Source organism: Babesia microti, chromosome IV, assembly GCF_000691945.2.
Source record: "Babesia microti strain RI chromosome IV, complete genome".
NCBI lineage: Eukaryota > Apicomplexa > Aconoidasida > Piroplasmida > Babesiidae > Babesia > Babesia microti.
The window spans coordinates 769,721-788,010 of record NC_034969.1 but is presented as its reverse complement, the minus strand read 5'-3'; the positions used below and the strand labels follow the sequence as shown (position 1 = coordinate 788,010).

Sequence of the window (18,290 nt, the reverse complement as noted above, 5' to 3'; positions counted from 1 at the left end):
TATAACTATGGAATCATATAAATATTTTTGTTGATTAACACTTTTATTTGGATATGGGCCTGATGCTCATGGATCGTTTGACACTTACAATATAACATTTATTATTATGCTTCAATTAAAACTTGCCCATTTATATCGTTTGTTAGTTTTAACTTGTTATATAGTTATTTTATAACCTAATAATTAATAATCATTCCTAACTAATTAATGCGTTAATTATAGAATATTATTTATATTAATAAATGCCTCAATACAATATATGTGGTCATATAGTTTGATTATTTATGACAATGATATTGATAATCACAATCAAGATTTATTTATTAATATTGATTAATTAATTATTTAATTGCAATAAAACAATTAAATTACTACATCTATCCTGAGATCAATTTAACTATTTATAATTAGATTATATATTATTGTTACAATATAACTATTTGACCTATAATAGTTAATGCTTGATCATTTCCAATCTGTATCTATATAAATTAATTTCATAACTATTTAAATTTTAGGCATGGACTATTATTAGACAATTAACATACAGATGGCGATTATACAATTAAAATGCTAATCTAATGATATAATATGCAATTAATAGACACACAATTAATTTATAACGTAGTTACATAAACATATAAATTACAAATGATATAAATAAAAAACTAACTCAAGTCATTTATACGACAAATTGACTAAATCAAATGTTCTACTGCAAAATTCCAACTTAATTGAACAAATTGCCAGAAAATTAGCAAATTAATCACATTTGTGACAAAAAATCTCAAAGTACTCAGCAATAAGATCCTAAACGATATATATATCAAAACTAAATACTGCAAAATAGATAATAGTATGACTCGCCATTTGCAGACGTAATTGAAAAAACAACAACTGATACATAAGATAACAATCATCTATTCAATTCATATGAATTTTGAATTATGGGCAACTAACCAACTCGATTACCAAATATGGTAAATTACTCCCAGCCACAACCGAGTTACACTATATATTTGTATAGCAGGGCTGTGATGGGGGAAGACGTAGACCATCTACGCCAATCTCTTGGATTGCGAATGCTAAAGTCCATGGACCCAGACATTCAGAATATATTGTTCAATTCCAACTTTGTCACTCTCTACGTAATGAAGGAGTCAGGGTCAGTGCCCATATGATGTAGCTGGGAGAAGGCAGATGTTGAAGGCCCGTTTTTTGTGGTCTCAAGAGCAGGATTTAACAAGTTTAGTTTTATAATTTTGAATAAAAAATCTGAAAACCACATGTCACAGCAGCTGATGCATGGTTTGAGGGTTGTGCATGAAGAAAATTTTATATTTTATCGCAAAAATGTTAGTACTAAAGTGATTTTATTTTTAAGTATCTAGTATTATATATTTAAATTCATTATATAAATATAATTCAGAAATCTGACAGTCTTTTTGGGATATGGCACTTTGACCCGAAGGAATCCGCAAAATGCTACGATACCATCATAAAATGCATAGAACAATCTACTAACATTTCTGACAATGGCTTTGATTTCAAACAGTAATATATATCTGACATAGGGAACTAAAAATAGATAAAGAGGATAACATTATAGACCATCAAATACCATCCCCCGACTACAGAAAGGCAGGGAAGGATCTTTTAGGTATAGCAAAAATGAATTCAAAATTGGCAAATCCTTCAAAAATTTCGGATGGACATGAGAGAGCGTTAGAAGAGTTTAAATTTCCTAGCTTTGACAACGAATCTCCTAGATACAATTTGTCTAGGAAAGACATAATATCTGCCGTATTCGAAGCACTTAAAATTTCAAATTTCTTCCCAAAGTTCTTCGAAATACTAGATAGAGATCGGAAACTATAGGTATATGGGCATGGATATGCACGGCAAGCAATTATAAATTGTAGAAATTGTTACCGTTACTTAACCAATATACCAATATACCAAAAGCCACATTATACGTTATTTTGCCATTATATATATATATGTGTATGTATATTAAAATTTCATATACACATTCGCGTATATAATCTATTAGGTTACATCATACCTCCCTATGATATTTATATACTATTCTAGTATTAGTACTGCGCCTCCCTCCTACTAGAAATTAGGGCTAAGTGTGGGCGATGATCCCATACAACCACAGTGGCCTAGTGCGCAGATTGGCTGAATATTTGCTCAGCAGACCTAATGATGGTAAAAAACTTATCATCTAGGATATGTATGGATTCAGGGCCCTTTTGGCATAGGAAAGTCTTATATAGTACGCCAGGCTATTAAAAGTTCATATCCGAAAATTACCAAGCAGCTGATATTTTCACTCAATAATGCAAAATTGGATGATTTTGCACACTCTTTCATTGATGCAATTGCCAATCTGACAATTAAATCGCAAAAAAATGATATTATGGATAGAATCTCTCGGTCCATCCCAGAGATTCCTAAAAGTTTAATTGCCAAAGCCCAAAACAAAGATATATCGTAATAAAAAGTTTATGTAGGCAATTATTAAAATCTATTTATGATGCAAACAATACTATTAATTCATTGAAGTGGCTATTTCAAGTATCGAATCAATTATTGGCTGACGCTAATATCAAAATACCAATTGGAATAAAGTTTATGAGACTGTTAGATGTTGAGCTGTTTGAATGTTTGGTAAAATATCTACCAAATACGAATATTATCCCAATATTGCTTTGTGAAGAGATGGCAAGTGTTATTTACTTCTATAAAAACTTAGCATCTCAAAGTTCGTTTATCTTGGATGTACAAGAGGCAGAAGAAGATTTTATTAGGTATATCATTCTCAATATAGGAATTACATCAAATTAAATGTCACAAAATTTACTGAGATTACTGATGCCATATTGCTTATTGCGGGACACAATTTATCACTTATAAATCGAATTTCTAGGTATTTAATCATTTGATATAGCCATTTAAGAGAATCCGTCCATTTAGTTTCAGGAGATTATTCAGTAATTTACACGATTTTATACAGGACGAATTCTACCCATTTGACCAAACCAACGAAGATAGACAGCTATATGAGTTATTGGAAAGCCAAAAGGCTTCCATTATAAATTTGCCAGACACTATATTTAAACAAGTAATCACCCATAGTTAATTTAGGACATTGAAGAGTTTCATGAAAAAATGAAATCCTTTTTGTCATTCCCGCCCATAGCAAAGATGAGGAAGGAAATGAAAAACGACATACACTTCAAAGTCACGGTGCATGAGACAATTAGGTACATAATAAGCAAACGAATTATGCAAGCCTACAACAATAATTACCAAAATAATCCAATCATCATGGTACCCACAGAATCATTCAGGGCTTACTATACTCTGATATTTTATTTTACCACTTTTCAACGGGCAAATTTGTTATTGCAAACGCACTGATAAAGCGTTTGGCGATTGACTACATAAACTCACAGTACCATAACCTAAGTTCATATGAAATGGTGGAGTATAACCTTAATTACCTCCTAAACTTCAAAATTATACAGAAAGAGGTTGACATTTCATTGTAAAGTAAAACAATGCATAAATCTTGCACATGACTATATATAGTTCAAAATAATAGGCTTAGATTATTTATTATCGCTCTTTATCTTGTAATTTTTTGGTTTTTCAATTAAATGCCTAAGTCACAACAGTAATGCGTTACCTTGGCTCAATTATATCTAGTAGCTTAATATACAAGTATAAAAGCATGTAAACGTATAAAAAGAATATTCCAAATAAATCCTTTCTCTGCCTATACACGCAGTGTTCATAAAAGTTGTATTTCCTCTCCTCCATAACTTCCTTGTATACTTTGTCCTGAGTGAATGTAAAATTACCGTTTTTACGGCCGTCTTTTCCCAAGAATAAAATCTAGCAACCTTAATTATACTTACTGTACCCTGTCGTGAATGCGTTGAGGCGAAGATTTAGGCAACCGATCTATGGCCTCAACCACTGCCTGTTCAACACTTTCAGGGGTTAAATCGGATAAAATTAACATATCATCAGGCAATATCTGAATTATACTTTTATGATATTTTGAATAATATGTCAATAATAAGCTTACTTCTGGAACTCCTCCCACCTTCGTTGATACTAGAACCATTCCACAGGAAGCGGCCTCTGAGTGATTTTATATAATAATATAATATAATATAAATGTAAGACTATTTTTACGTTAATATTACAATATGATAAAGTGTTACCCAACAATGCAATGCAAAAAGACTCAGTTAGAGAAGTTACAAGGAATATATGTCCTGTTTGCATAACATCCACCACTTTATCTTGTGGCACAGGACCCATTAATTTAATCCTATTCTGTAATTCATATTTCTCAATCATTTCCTCGATAAGTATTGCCTTAGGCCCATCCCCAGCTGCGTAAGAATTATTAGTCACCAATGGTAAATTTGACATTTTCATGCTTCTGGCAAATTAGTGGGATAGCCTTAACCAGTAGGTCTATACCCTTGCGATAGGTGAATCGTGAAATTACTAAGATATTAATGTAATCACTAGGACGTTTACTGACACATGGTACAAACGAATTTGCGTCCTAAATCAAAAATAACTGACAAGTGCATTTTCGATAATTGTAACTTTCTGGGGATCTATCTTAGTCCTCAGTACCAAATTGTATTTTGAAGCGTACGAGACACATATACATTTATCAGTATGAGTAAGAAATTCCTCTAATACCTAAATTAGTAACTGTTTAACGAAATATAGCGCAAAATAAGCACTTGATAAATACCCTATTTAATATTATACAAGCAGATTCCTTGAAACTAAAAAGAGAGTGATCAGTGTAAATGGTTCTACAACCCAAAATCATTCCGCAAGCCGTAAATTGATGCCCAATCACTGTGGCGGCCTAAATGAACATATTTTCAGAATAATTTAATCAAAAACAATTTTACCTGGTGTACATGTATTATGTCCACTGATTCCCTGATCAAAATATCGCGGATTAGTGAGATATCTGGGAGGGCACTGACGAATCCAACGGGAAAAGAGCCTAATAATTGTTTAGGTACATAATACACCTTGATTCCATTACCCATGTACCTAATTCCTATCCTATCCTCGTAATGATTAGTCACCACCACCACTTTATAGCCTACTTTATTGGTAAATTACCCAATTTGATCAACTCAATTGATAATTTATATATATGTAATTCGATTCCACCAAAATAGGGGTAAAAAAATTCGGAGGCAAACAACACAGTTACCATACTGAATTGAGAACAAGTGAAATAATCAGACAACTTTATTTTCAATGCTTAACAATTTACCAATCATATACCATATTACACACAAAATTATCGTTATGTCATGCCACACATTACTACATATACCACTACCCTCGCGCTAATATTATTTGCTATTAATATATATTACACTAAAAAATTTGAATCTATATTTCTTAAAATTACCTTCAAATTGTTTCATCATCCAAAGTGTGGGATTAACTCATCACATCATCTAGTTGACTAATTTTTATAATAACGTCAATAGTCATTCACGATTAAATTGATAAATTTCACATGTTTCATAAAATTACTATACCAAATTGGATAATCTGATTAGTTTATCATCAGTTCTATACTCATATGGCATATACATAAAACTTACAATTATTGGCGTTATTTACGCATACGATTACAGAAATTTCACACAAATTACCCAATGAATGAACTTGTTAATATGACTGAACAAAGTAATTTGTCGGATAAATATTTAATAACACACCGTGTATATTTAATATAACAATCCAAACCACCGCCTGTAGCTATAAAATTAGAAGACGCCACAAAATTAAAAATGGAAATTATACATTTTTATGAACAATATCACATAAAGCATCTACCACTGCTGATAAATTGGAAATCGTTGAAGTGATGCCCTTATGCATTGGACGGAGGACTTGTGGCTCATAAATTGTTAAAATTCCCTCCTCCTTCCTCAAGTCAAACATGGCACATAGTTTGCCGTCGATAATCATTTCGGACACCTTTCTAATCAAAACTTGTTTCGAAATACCTAACCTGTCAGAAATGTATCCAATATCAACTTTACTAAATGGTTTGATTATCTTCAACAAACTCTCCTCCATCAAATTATCGTACATCTCACACAGTCCCTGGTTTAGTACAGGGTCTGCTGATATTATTTTTTCGTTAGTTTTCAAAATTTCTTCGAATTCTGCAAGCGAATTATTTGTATATAACCCAGAAATATTCTTCAACATCATAATTTCTGGGTTATATACGTAGGAGATTTTATTTTTAGCAAATAGTATAGAGCCCATCATTTGTGATTTGTTTGTTAGTATAGTCGCCAACAACATATATTTCAGACTCTGTATAAGTTTCCTTTGTGGAAGAGGGGGAAAATTTGAGTTTTCAACATCATTTATTTCACATTTCAGCGTACAGTCCATCTCAATGTCGCAATCAGTGTCCAATAATTGCTCATTTTCAAAATTGATGCGTACTTCACCATCCATAACCATGTTATCACCACATGTACTTAGGGGGGCATGTTCTAATGAATAAAAGGTAAAAAATACAGGAGAAAACTCGGATATTGTGGGAAAAGTTTGCACCAACGTGTAAGAAAGTTCGTCATCCAAGTCAAACTCCCCCGAATGTGAATTTGGTACCTTTATATACGGGTAAATCTTGTTGTTCGGCCCAGTAAGAGACGAATGAAATGATTCATATGCTTCGTAGAAGTAGGAATAAGCAGTTTTATAATCCTTTTCATGTAATGAAATCAAACCACTTAGCAAGTCTAACTCACCATTAACGTAGGAAGGTGTATTTAGATTAATTGAAACATTTTTAGCATTACTTAGTGACATCTTCATGAGTGCATAATTGGAGATAAATAAATATATTTTACTCTGTAAAATATATGCGTCCAGCAGGAATTGTTTATCTTCCAGTAGTTTGAGAGAAGTGATCAGTGATGAAATTCTTTTGAGAGCCAGAGCAAATTCCTTCTTAAAAACTAATAAAATTATAATCTTAATTTCAATACGATAACCCAGGAACGTACGCTTCTGTTGATCACACCAATTCTTAAACTTAACAAATACCTTTAATATTGAATTTATGTCAAATTTCACTAGCAACATCCGTTCCAAAATGCACTTAATTATCTTTCCCATCTTGGCCATTGGAATCATTGACAGAAAGGGTTCATTATCATTAAATACTTTGATCACACCACCAATATCGCCCACTGAGATTAGGTGGTAGCAAATCTTCAAAATTATATCTTCATTTATCCCAATTAAACGCTCATCAAAGCCATCCTTTTGTGTATCGAATGTGGTATCGAAAATGGATGTTGTAGCAACTTTGACTGCATTTATAATTGACACATTCAAATCACACAGCTTCGACAGTATACTATCGTCCAGTGTGGAATTGGTAGGACACTTGTAGAAATTGGCATCCAACAATTTCTTGACCGCGCTATAATCAGATACGATAAGCTCGGTGGACATTTTGCTACACTAAAACAAAGTATACAATTATGAGCTATATATACATGTCTAATACTTTATGGTGTCAAATTTACTATTAGTTATGGCCCCCAGATTCTCTACCACTAGGCGTCTGTGTTACTGTATTTGCGGGCAAAGGGGTCCAATTAGGTAACTGTATAACATCTATGACTTACTAATGTGTTTAGATTTGCGTCCTCTGGTAGATGTGGCGGTATTCCTTTGGGGTATTCTCCCGATAACGATCTACATAAAATGTATTATTACATCTTGGCGTTTAACTTCCAAACTGAGCTGCCTTTGTCCATATTTTCGTTTTTAGTTGTGCCTGACAATATGTTAGAGCCATTAACGGATCCTAGAGTGCTATTATTGGTGTAATTTTGCATTTCCTTAATATCCTATGTAAAACAGTTACATTGTTCTTTAAAAAATCACATATATTTTTAAAACAAAATCATTACAAAAAAACTCACCAGAAGAATACTTGGTCGGACCACTTGTTTATAGATATATTCCTGACAAGCCAACTGAGCATCTTCTTCGGTAATAACAGTAGAAATGCCCTTTTTGTTCTTATACGGGCTTGCCAATCTACCTTGTTCGGTAGATACCCTAATTTCACTGAGATTTAGCGAATTATTTAGAATCATAAGGGACTCCCCTACATCAACTGTCTAGATTACTCTGCGTGATATCGACGAGGATGTGACATATTTTTGGATCATATTTCCCAATGCCCATCTCGTGCAAGATGCCCTCCATCAGCTCATTTATATTAGATCTATTATCTGCCTTATTATTAATTTTTCCCTAATTGACTGCATCAATTACCTGATCCATAATAACTATTGTTGTACCATAATTTTGTAGACATTAACGGATTTATCTATCCAAATCAATGAGTATAACTAACACAGATTAGACTAATCATATCTAAATGTATTGGTAACGTATATACCTAACAGCTAATACTAGATAGACCCTAAAAGTATAGATATACATGTATAAAAATACCACACATCGGGTACTCTGGTGTGGCAAATTACTTATAATTGTTCTACAATGAATTCAAATTTCGATGGATTCTTGACAAAAATACCAATTGTCACACTATACTTTACCGTCACATTAATTTTTACTACAGCACTAGTTTCTTTTAGGGCGTTAAACCCCAAATACATAATTCTCAATTGGCTGTTTGTATACAAAAATAGACATATATGGCGGATTTTCACAAACTATTTCTTTATCGGCTCGTTTTCCATAAATTGGATAATGTCGCTCGTTGTTTTTGTTCAGTTTTCAACTAGTCTAGAACATAATATGGCCTTCGCACGATCCAAGGGTTCTTATCTGTACTTTTTATTTCTGCAAATGGTAACAATTTCTACGCTAAGTTTACTATTCTACTGGCCAATAGGTACTACAGTTTTGACTCAGGTTATCCAATCCTTTTTGAATCGCTGCACTTTTCCATAGTATATTACTGGTCCAAATTGGAAAAAATGACGCCTATTTCTATCTATTTCATTAGGGTTAGTGGTTATCAACTCCCAATTCTCATGTGCTTATTTCACTTATTAACAGGTGGATCAATTTTAAATGATGTCATGGGTCTATTGGCTGGGCACTTGTATTACTACATAAGGGACCTAATTCCAAATGGTTAACACAGTTTTAATCTAGGTTCAAACATTTCAATTATCAAGACCCCCCAGTTATTCGACAAAATTGTCACCAAAATGGACGAATTTATAAGCTATCTCATGAGCGAATCTAGACATAATGGAATTAATCAGGGTAAAGTGTAAGGTTATTTAGGCGGATTTAGGGGTAGGGGCGTTACGCTCAATTCTTAATTATTTGCTTAATTGCAAGGCCATCGCAGGGATTACACACAATTTACATTTTTTTAAAAGTCAAAACAACAAGCCAAAATAGCTACTAGTTCATTATTACAAATCATAATAATATCACCGCTACTTATTATTATTGATTATTATCCTCAATTGTAACATATTGAGCCTTGTACAGTAGTAGCACTGCTATGTGATAATCGCTTCTTCCGCCACAAAGATCTATTGATTGGTAGTCAAATTTAGAAATTTCATCATCGTCAAATTTGTGCCAAAATTCTTTGGGCTCTTGTTTTTTAGGCAAACCATCCGCTCGTATGTCACAATCGTTTTCAACATTCTCGTCAGTAGCACTGGTTGACTCATCTAACACCCTGGTCCATGAAACGTAGTGCCCACTATCTGCCGTCCTTCCCTGGTGCGTTATTACGGCCTCTAGAACATAATTGCCGTTCTTGTGTTTCCCCTGCGCTACTTTTACGGAAGGAGTAATCCCATTGTTTAAGTCGAAAATATATTTATTTATATTATTCAGGGATTCTGTAATGTCCTACATGAGTTTAGAAATTACTTTATCACATATATATGATACATCTAGCTGTTTGTCAAAACTAATCCTCTTACAAATCTTAGCCTTGCATGCTTTAGTCATGGAAGTTGTACTGGCTTGTTTCCACTCAAAGCGCACCAAGTGTATTATCAAATAGTTTGGCAATGAAGTGATGTAACTGGTTTTCTTATACAAAACATCAGTATCATCTTTTCTAATGGTAACTGTCTCAGTGAGCGCCTGCTTGATGCCCTCTTTCACACTATGGACAGGGTTAGTTGGAGTGCCCATAGTACATCGAAGGAACATGTATTTAGTGACATCGTTTTGCGGTGGAATAAATTCTTCAATACCATCAACTCTTTCACTTTTAACCACCACTGTGTAGCCGAAAATCTCGTCTGCGATAGAGCCACTGCTAAACTCATTCATCGTGTTAACTATGAAGTTAAGACACTCTTCGGCGTCCTGTTGCATATATTGACCTATATGAAATGGTATTGGTCATGTAAGATTATATCACATATGATGATGTAATTATCAAATCACAGTTAGTTTATACCTGTAGTTTGATCAATTTTGTTAAAAAGTGGGTATAATTGCCTTAGTAGTATTATCTGTTTCGTAGGATTCATGGGTTTGATGTCATTTTTAACCGTCTTATTCATTTGTAGTAATGAGTTGATGAATTCATTTTGTTTAATTCCAGGGATATTTTTAAAAAACTCCAACTTATCCCAAAGTTCCGTAACGGGGAACAAAAATTGCATAACCGCGTTGAAATAACACGTATTACCAACGTTTACCAATCCCTAAATAACCGTAGACTTACTCCTGATTTGGGTTGAAATGCACGAATACCTAGCAACATATCCTTCTCCTCTGCAGGTAAATCCTCGATGAAATTGATCTTGGTATTATCGCACAAAACCTGGTTACTGCCTATCAGCAAGATCTTCGAACCATTAACCAGCCCCAACTGCGATAAATCAACATCATCTTTGAGCAAACCCTTAAACATCAATTTCTGTCTTTCAGGCGGTACGCCTGTTAAGCTAAATAATTGTGATTTAAATAGAATCAGAGGCTCTGTCAAAAATATCTCGATATCCTTAAACACTTCACTCTTCCACTTTACATCAATACGTATAGCCATCTTTGATACATCTATGAATTTATTTAACACACACCGATTAGCTGTTTTCAATCAAAGAGCAATCAAATATCATCATACACATAGCATATACTATGTGACTACACAAGTGGTTATAGGGCATTCATCAATATTGTTATTGTATGTACATGTTTAGGGTATATCTGTTATTATATCACTTCATTGCTCATGTTATATGGAATTCATATAAATAATTTTGTATATTTTACGTAAAATTCCAATCATTTTAAAAATTTATGTTCCGAATTACTATACATATCAAAAATCAAACAAATCCACACGACCGATCATTTAACCACTTGTCTAGTTAATTCAAATTAGTATGATTAACCCGTGATATTAACTAATTAAGTAAAACATAATTTACAATTTTATGTCCAACTGGTGATAGGCACACAGCCGTCACTGGTCACTAAGACAGTATGCTCAAACTGGGCACTCTTTGAACGATCAGCTGTCACAGCTGTCCAGCCATCTTCCCAAATCTCAATAACAGATTCACCTTGGCATAATATTGGTTCTGAGTTATATTTTGCTAACCTATAGTGAATGTTTGACCGACAATAGCAGTGCCAATTGTGTTATTTGGGTAGGTATGGCAGATTAGCGGTCTCATATGCATTTCATGGCCGATAAAATGACCGCAAAATTCCTTAATTACACAATACCCCAACTGCTTAGCCTTTTCATGGATGATTTTGCCAATTTCACTAAGATTCATTCCAGGCTTAAGTGTGTATATTGCCAACATTAAGCATTCCTATGTTACCAGTGGTTTACTTTGGTTGCCTCAATAAGTCTCAGGTCCTCATCACTGGGTTTACCTATAGAAATTGTTTTAGCACAATCCCCGTATACACCATCATAGTAAACAGTACAATCGTAGGATATAATGTCACCATTGCATAGCGGTCTAGTATCTGGTATACCGTGACAAACTACCTCATTTGGTGAAGCGCAAATTGCCTTGGGAAATCCGTGAAAATTGACCCCTGAAGGATAAGCACCCTTTGAAATAATGAATTCATGGGCAACCTTGTCAATCTCATCGGTTGTAACGCCTGGGAGAGATTTTTTGCAGCACAATTCTAGGCAATCACTGGCAATTTTGGCAGCCTTTCTCATTTTTTCAATTACAGAATGCGATTTGACTTCAGCAAATTGGAGCGCTGGGTCATTTTGAGATGGTTGTGTAATAATAGGATTGTTAATTGAATAACACGGACCAACAATATGTTTGGGCACATGATTCATGGGTGTTACTTTATAACTACCTAGGTCAAATAATATATACCGTATTTAACAGTTGGAATAAATTTTCCAAACCGTATAATAGTAACAAACATAGTACAAATACGGTAAATATATGAATATATATTGTGATAATAGTGACGGCAGCAGAAAATGTGTGGCATCTACACTGTGCTTTAGATGTTTAACAGGACGCATATAAAGATAGACGAGAATTTAGGCTCGCTAATTCTGTAATCCTTACGATTACATAGGGAAAGTTTCAAAATTGTGGACCAAAATGGTGATGGCATGATTGATCGTGCACAGGTACTTCAAATTGTTATGTAGTTTAAATTGTTATGGAGGTCATTGGGTCAAGTTATATCGGATAAGAATCTTAACACTCTTGCGGAAGGTGGGTTTATTACTTTCATGCAAACCTTAATTACATCTGGCATTGAATATATGACATAATGGTGTATGTGTATTAATAATCATTCTTATCAAACATAACACTAACACATATACTAAAATATTTAAACCTACACTTATAAGCCCTAATTTCAAAAGAGTATATTATATTATCCCCAAATTTATTACCACTATCATATCATTAAAGACTTCCAATTTTTGAATTCAACAATATAATGATTTATGATATACATTTATTATAAGATTTATGGATTTTGGTCTGAATAATTTAACTGCAAATTCTTAATTGCAATTTTACATTGGCAATTCAACCTCTGATATATACTAGTTTTTTCTAGATACATTTTTATACGAATCAAATTAAAATAATACAAAAAGGGCATTAAAAAGATATGTAAAATATGTATAATTTTCTTATCTATGACACTTAATTGTTGATGATGAAACTGACATATAATAGTATTTCTACACAGAACAATACTTATAGACTACACATTAATACCCAATTTTAAATATTTGTTAATGAAAGATTTGATGCAAGAATATGCATGGGGAGTATAGCAATTGAAGTTTATAAATACTATTGTATTACATACATGATTATTCCATATTAAACATTTGAAACAAATCTCCACATCCTCTATTTACACATCTATATAGCTTAATACATAACATTATATCATTCGTGCATGACAGTAATTGACCAAAAATGGCTGATACAGAATCATTCAAAAAATTGGAAAACGAGCAAGAAATGGATATCTCCACATTTATCGAAATCTTTTCACTAAAATATATACATCCTCCTAGTACTAAATCAATTTACGATGCATTCAATATACTCGGTATAAATACAGTCAGTAACTTAATTGATTTATATAGACGATTTGAGGAAAATTTTATCAAAAGGGGATGACAAGCTTAGCGATGAACAAATTAATCGCTTCATGGAAATAGGGAATTTGAGAGACAGCAACGCTTACTTGGACTACAACGACCTAGTGAACTTGTTCACGAACAAAAACCCAGACAAGTCGCTCAAAGTATACTTTTAAAGTTGTAAATTCTACAATTATTTACTAAAATTGTATAATCATCCAATAAAATAGTTTAAAGTGACTGTTTCAAGTATCTACCTTCATAGATACGTCCTTTTCGGTGTATTTACCCTTGGTAGACGGGTGGGCCTTGCGTTCTAGCAACTTCCTCCTATCCTTGTCTAGACGAATTCTAGTGATCACAACCTTCGAAGGGTGGATTCCCACAGGTATACTTTCACCATTCTCCTTGTCTCTAGTAACCCTTTCTACATAGATACACCACTTTTTACGATAGACTTGAGTTACTTTGCCTTCACCATCGTGGTATTGACCCCTGACAATCATAACTTCATCATGTTTACGCACAGGGAGTGACCTTACTTTGTACTTCTCCCTCAATTCCTTAGACAAGGGTGCACTCATAATGATTCTACGTTTATGCGACGGGGCAGAAAAATGAGCCTTTCTCTGTTTACGCCTAGAGCTGGTAACTTCTAAATGAATGATTGACTTACTCTTATCGTATTTCATAGTAAATAATCGATGGTAGTTTATAGTTATATGAGTGACTACGAAATACAAGAATGGTCTGTGAGTTATTATGTGGGGATGATACTAATTATGTTTAGACACTAAAATTGCATTTTCAAAAATTGTCAACATCCTCTATGTACATTTATCAATAATTAGTTTCAAAACTTCAACCACTAGAATTTCATTGCTTAAGCCCCGATTACCGCAAGTTATGCAACCGAATCTATTTGCTGGGGTGTTCACCGTAGTGTTTGATCGCGCAAGTGCATTTTTATTAGTTTGGTTGATTAATTAGTTCGTTAAAAATATTCTAAACTCTATCAGATATCCATGTACACTAGAATTGCTTCATAATCACGATTGTTGACAGCTCTGTGTTTTATATTTCTACTTTTGGGCAGTAGACTGGCACTACTGCGCTCGCACAGTTTAATGCCATTTCAATATTGATTTAGATGTATTGTGGCGTGTATATAACTAAATAATCCTAGTATCTATGCGTGGAATCTCATACAATTGAGCTGGAAGGAGAAAATAGAATATGTATGGAGATTTGGTTAGCCATAGGAGATATATATGTAAGTATAATAAAAATGTATGAAAAACGGTGTAAATATTATTTTGACAGGAGTGGGGTTCGAACCCACGCCCTTTCGGACAGCGGCCTAAACGCTGCGCCTTAGACCACTCGGCCATCCTGCCTAGAAGCAGCCACATAAATTCCAGTCACATATCAAATACCACATTCAGAAATTCTCTTTTTGAGCATTAAATACAACAATCGATTAGGATTGATATTGATGAATTAATAAATTTGTATGTAAAATGGTTAGTGACAGGAGTGGGGTTCGAACCCACGCCCTTTCGGACAGCGGCCTTAACGCTGCGCCTTAGACCACTCGGCCATCCTGCCTAGAAACGGCCACATAAATTCCAGTCACATATCAAATACTATATTCACAATTTACATTTCGCAGCACATATAAAAACTATACCCACTCTAGTATGCCTTATTTATCGCAAAATCAACGGAATATTCACTTGCCAACTTTTGCTATTTACAAATTTAACGACCATAAGCCACAAGCTATTTACACAATGTAATAAATTGTCGTACACATATTCATGTTTTAGGCCACCTCTAAATCATGATAACAACTTGCTAACATATATAACACAACCCACACACCCCCCAGAAAATGACTAAACAGAGTACTAGTCGTGCAATTACATAAAATGCATGAAAATAAATTACAAACAAATACTGTGTTAATTCGTGTATAATTGGCGAAGCGTCATCGAGTAAAATTGCAAAACACTACTAACGCAAATTGTGTTCGAATGTAAATAAAAATGGACAACAAGATCATTTTAGATAATTGTTAATCGCATTTACGATACCCTTAAGATCGTTCTTAACATTGGATGCATCGATATCTGCTTGGATCTTCTGGTCCAATATCAGGAGTTTCTCGGATACCTGGCTCAGAAGCATTGCCAGTTCCTTATGCACATGTGGGCTACCAGTAACTTCTGCATTCGTGATTGAAGGGTAGCTAATGGTGGCCGTAGGCGCTGTGCTGACTGGAGGCGGAACGTTTGAACTCAATGGACTGGAATACGATTTGTCTACGAACCCCCGTTTGATTGGCGAATTAGCCATATCAGTGGTATGGGATGGAACACCTTCCACTTTTATATCTGAGGCCTGGGTTGAAATCGAACCCTGTGCTACACCCAAAGGCTCTTGCATTGAAGCAACCGGGGATGTTGACTCGCCCTCTATGTTAGTTATTCAAGCAGACTATTAAATCCATAGACCAACATAACATTCACTTAGTATTTATACTTGTGTTAGTTGTATACACCACACCACATATCACATAAATGCCAACACAATTATTCACGAACGACAAAGTACATAAACTTACCGATGACTTCGCGTTTTATGGGGACGCCCTTGGTAAATTTACAGAACAATTCGGTGAGTCCGATGGACGGGTCGTGGGGAATAACGATTCTTTCCGCCCTTTTCCCTTCGGCCCATTCGTAGGAGGTGACACGAGGGGTGAAAGATGATATGTGTGGATACAGCTCCGAATGACCATCGGCACTCCTCCTAGACACCAACAGACTAATTGGCTGAATCAATTTAAAATCTTCGTTTGCCAAAAATCGCCCTAGCTCACATTTATCTTGGTTGCAAACTATTTTGGGAGCCCAAGCGAAAGATTTGATTGACGCCTTGGATTTGAGTTCCCCATTTTTGATGATATCCCCACCGTAAAAGTTAAAGCAGCGCACTGTTGAATCTCCCTTGGCAGTCAAAGTAAGAATGCCCAGGTTATCGTCAAAAGTTGGAATAAATGGCGAGGGAGAGCTGTCCAAAACAATCTCCTTGACGCAGTTATCCGTCCTACGCAGATCCCACAATTTCACCTGCCTTACTTGGTTTCCAAGGAAACCGGTGGTAACTATGTAATCAATATTTCCCCCAGGTCCATCCAAAGAAGTTACCATTGTGGCCTTGGATGATTCATGGGCCGAAAATTCCGTATTCTCATTGCCTCTCGTATCAATTACTGTAACATTGCCCTCTTTACACCCTACGACCAATATACTGCCATTGGCATGCCATTTACAATTGGAAATGTTGCCTGTTACCTTACTACTACTAGTCTTAGCCTCAGCTGATACGTTCCAAAAGCAGACATTTGAGTCACTAGAACAAGAGGCGAGAATGAAGTCTGCAATGGGATTCCAGGTTGAACACAAAACCTTTCTAGCATGTCCTGAAAGTTTTGCCACAGGCTGTGAAATTTCCTGGGATGTAGTAAAATCCGGTATTTCCCATATTAGAATGGTAGAGTCATCGGATGCTGTGGCTAGTATATTGAAATTGAAGTAGTTAAACTCTAGGTCTTGAATTCCAGCTTTGTGGCCTAAGTTATTTAGACTGAAAATGGTTGTTGCAACGTATATAAATATGAATGTGTAATGTTAGACAGGAAATAAAATTTACCGATCGTAATTGATGACTGTAAGATTAAAAATTGACATTGATTTTTTAATTTAAAAGTTTGATTTAACTTTTAATGTATCAAATGAATACAATTAATTTCTCATAGCCCTAATAATGTGATAATTTATTGAATGCCCCATTTTATATATAACTTTGAACAGTTACCGCTTACACATTTATGATATTTGCAACTTATATATCAATTTAATATACTACAAAAAGAAATTGTATATATGGCAAAATTGCAGAAGCTCAATTTTCAATAACCTACCTTTGAGCTTTAGTATTGGAAGTTTCTTGCCATACTTGTTAAGGTTTATAACGCCCACGAGTCCACCTGATACCACATCCCAAGGGAACTAGATTACCGGATATAACAATTTGGTCAAGTGTAAACTAGAGCATATCAATTAAATTATTCAAAAATATAGCCCTATTATGTAGTCCCAAAAATAAAAATTTTCAAAAACTTTATATTTATACCATACATCACTAGTATCGTAGTTAAGCCACTCAGTGACGACATATAGGCCAGTATGGGGGTTATATAAGACAAGTATATTTTATATAGGTTAAGATTTTTATAGGTTAAAAAGTATGTTTAGTACACAAGAAACATAATCATTCCTAGGAAACTTACCGCGATCTTGTTGTGACTACATGCAATCCCAGAAGTGCTGGTTGCGCGCGGACTGATACGGATATCCGCATACACCTCTTTCCATGGTTCCCCTAAGTGACAGATTGACATACCAAAAACATTTTTAATTTTGGCCATCCCAAACTATCTGACTATCCACACCAGCTAGCACATTTTTGCGACTCAAAGCTAGAATGGCTATAGAGAAAGCTAATGCAGTGTACTGTGCACCGCCCCCACACTAGTTAT

General features: G+C 34.4%; 11 protein-coding genes and 2 non-coding genes across 13 annotated transcripts; 4 read left to right on the top strand and 9 right to left on the bottom strand.

Moving 5' to 3' along the window:
- Positions 1 to 1,037: 1,037 nt before the first annotated feature.
- BmR1_04g06905 (mRNA-decapping enzyme-like protein) lies at positions 1,038 to 1,878 on the top strand (the record flags this gene model as incomplete). The annotated part of the gene is made up of 4 exons (XM_012794530.1): positions 1,038 to 1,165; positions 1,187 to 1,355; positions 1,430 to 1,554; positions 1,575 to 1,878. The coding sequence occupies 4 exons, from the start codon at positions 1,038 to 1,040 to the stop codon at positions 1,876 to 1,878; spliced, it is 726 nt and encodes a 241-aa protein (XP_012649984.1).
- On the top strand, positions 2,145 to 3,560 carry BmR1_04g06900 (conserved Plasmodium protein, unknown function; the record flags this gene model as incomplete). The annotated part of the gene is made up of 8 exons (XM_021482558.1): positions 2,145 to 2,214; positions 2,235 to 2,499; positions 2,520 to 2,816; positions 2,837 to 2,935; positions 2,957 to 2,999; positions 3,023 to 3,130; positions 3,154 to 3,339; positions 3,360 to 3,560. The coding sequence occupies 8 exons, from the start codon at positions 2,145 to 2,147 to the stop codon at positions 3,558 to 3,560; spliced, it is 1,269 nt and encodes a 422-aa protein (XP_021337773.1).
- On the bottom strand, positions 3,621 to 5,275 carry BmR1_04g06895 (phosphatidylinositol glycan, class A; the record flags this gene model as incomplete). Its single annotated transcript, XM_021482557.1, has 11 exons — positions 3,621 to 3,672; positions 3,698 to 3,852; positions 3,873 to 3,914; positions 3,935 to 4,051; positions 4,103 to 4,158; positions 4,242 to 4,415; positions 4,438 to 4,594; positions 4,615 to 4,737; positions 4,793 to 4,912; positions 4,959 to 5,158; positions 5,179 to 5,275. The coding sequence occupies 11 exons, from the start codon at positions 5,273 to 5,275 to the stop codon at positions 3,621 to 3,623; spliced, it is 1,293 nt and encodes a 430-aa protein (XP_021337772.1).
- Positions 5,872 to 7,557, bottom strand: BmR1_04g06890 (26S proteasome regulatory subunit N6; the record flags this gene model as incomplete). The annotated part of the gene is made up of 1 exon (XM_012794527.1): positions 5,872 to 7,557. The coding sequence occupies one exon, from the start codon at positions 7,555 to 7,557 to the stop codon at positions 5,872 to 5,874; it is 1,686 nt and encodes a 561-aa protein (XP_012649981.1).
- Positions 7,634 to 8,400, bottom strand: BmR1_04g06885 (hypothetical protein; the record flags this gene model as incomplete). Its single annotated transcript, XM_021482556.1, has 6 exons — positions 7,634 to 7,711; positions 7,734 to 7,803; positions 7,825 to 7,958; positions 8,034 to 8,221; positions 8,244 to 8,370; positions 8,392 to 8,400. The coding sequence occupies 6 exons, from the start codon at positions 8,398 to 8,400 to the stop codon at positions 7,634 to 7,636; spliced, it is 606 nt and encodes a 201-aa protein (XP_021337771.1).
- Positions 8,623 to 9,419, top strand: BmR1_04g06880 (Derlin-2/3; the record flags this gene model as incomplete). The annotated part of the gene is made up of 4 exons (XM_012794525.1): positions 8,623 to 8,980; positions 9,001 to 9,225; positions 9,247 to 9,360; positions 9,382 to 9,419. 4 exons carry the CDS (start codon positions 8,623 to 8,625, stop codon positions 9,417 to 9,419), a joined length of 735 nt encoding a protein of 244 aa, XP_012649979.1.
- BmR1_04g06875 (ubiquitin carboxyl-terminal hydrolase 14) lies at positions 9,550 to 11,122 on the bottom strand (the record flags this gene model as incomplete). Its single annotated transcript, XM_012794524.1, has 4 exons — positions 9,550 to 9,966; positions 9,988 to 10,451; positions 10,529 to 10,778; positions 10,799 to 11,122. 4 exons carry the CDS (start codon positions 11,120 to 11,122, stop codon positions 9,550 to 9,552), a joined length of 1,455 nt encoding a protein of 484 aa, XP_012649978.1.
- A 389-nt stretch (positions 11,123 to 11,511) lies between these two features.
- BmR1_04g06870 (methionyl aminopeptidase) lies at positions 11,512 to 12,555 on the bottom strand (the record flags this gene model as incomplete). The annotated part of the gene is made up of 4 exons (XM_021482555.1): positions 11,512 to 11,660; positions 11,681 to 11,900; positions 11,921 to 12,414; positions 12,435 to 12,555. 4 exons carry the CDS (start codon positions 12,553 to 12,555, stop codon positions 11,512 to 11,514), a joined length of 984 nt encoding a protein of 327 aa, XP_021337770.1.
- A 16-nt stretch (positions 12,556 to 12,571) lies between these two features.
- On the top strand, positions 12,572 to 13,860 carry BmR1_04g06856 (hypothetical protein; the record flags this gene model as incomplete). The annotated part of the gene is made up of 5 exons (XM_021482554.1): positions 12,572 to 12,624; positions 12,646 to 12,700; positions 12,722 to 12,788; positions 13,528 to 13,665; positions 13,688 to 13,860. The coding sequence occupies 5 exons, from the start codon at positions 12,572 to 12,574 to the stop codon at positions 13,858 to 13,860; spliced, it is 486 nt and encodes a 161-aa protein (XP_021337769.1).
- A 69-nt stretch (positions 13,861 to 13,929) lies between these two features.
- On the bottom strand, positions 13,930 to 14,376 carry BmR1_04g06855 (large subunit ribosomal protein L26e; the record flags this gene model as incomplete). Its single annotated transcript, XM_021482553.1, has 2 exons — positions 13,930 to 14,339; positions 14,361 to 14,376. The coding sequence occupies 2 exons, from the start codon at positions 14,374 to 14,376 to the stop codon at positions 13,930 to 13,932; spliced, it is 426 nt and encodes a 141-aa protein (XP_021337188.1).
- On the bottom strand, positions 15,002 to 15,081 carry BmR1_04g06847. Its single transcript has one exon. It is a non-coding gene; the product is annotated as a tRNA-Leu (tRNA).
- Positions 15,082 to 15,212: 131 nt separating this feature from the next.
- BmR1_04g06846 lies at positions 15,213 to 15,292 on the bottom strand. The gene has a single exon. It is a non-coding gene; the product is annotated as a tRNA-Leu (tRNA).
- BmR1_04g06845 (Coronin-6) lies at positions 15,746 to 18,179 on the bottom strand (the record flags this gene model as incomplete). Its single annotated transcript, XM_021482552.1, has 5 exons — positions 15,746 to 16,161; positions 16,311 to 17,321; positions 17,673 to 17,760; positions 18,042 to 18,133; positions 18,155 to 18,179. 5 exons carry the CDS (start codon positions 18,177 to 18,179, stop codon positions 15,746 to 15,748), a joined length of 1,632 nt encoding a protein of 543 aa, XP_021337768.1.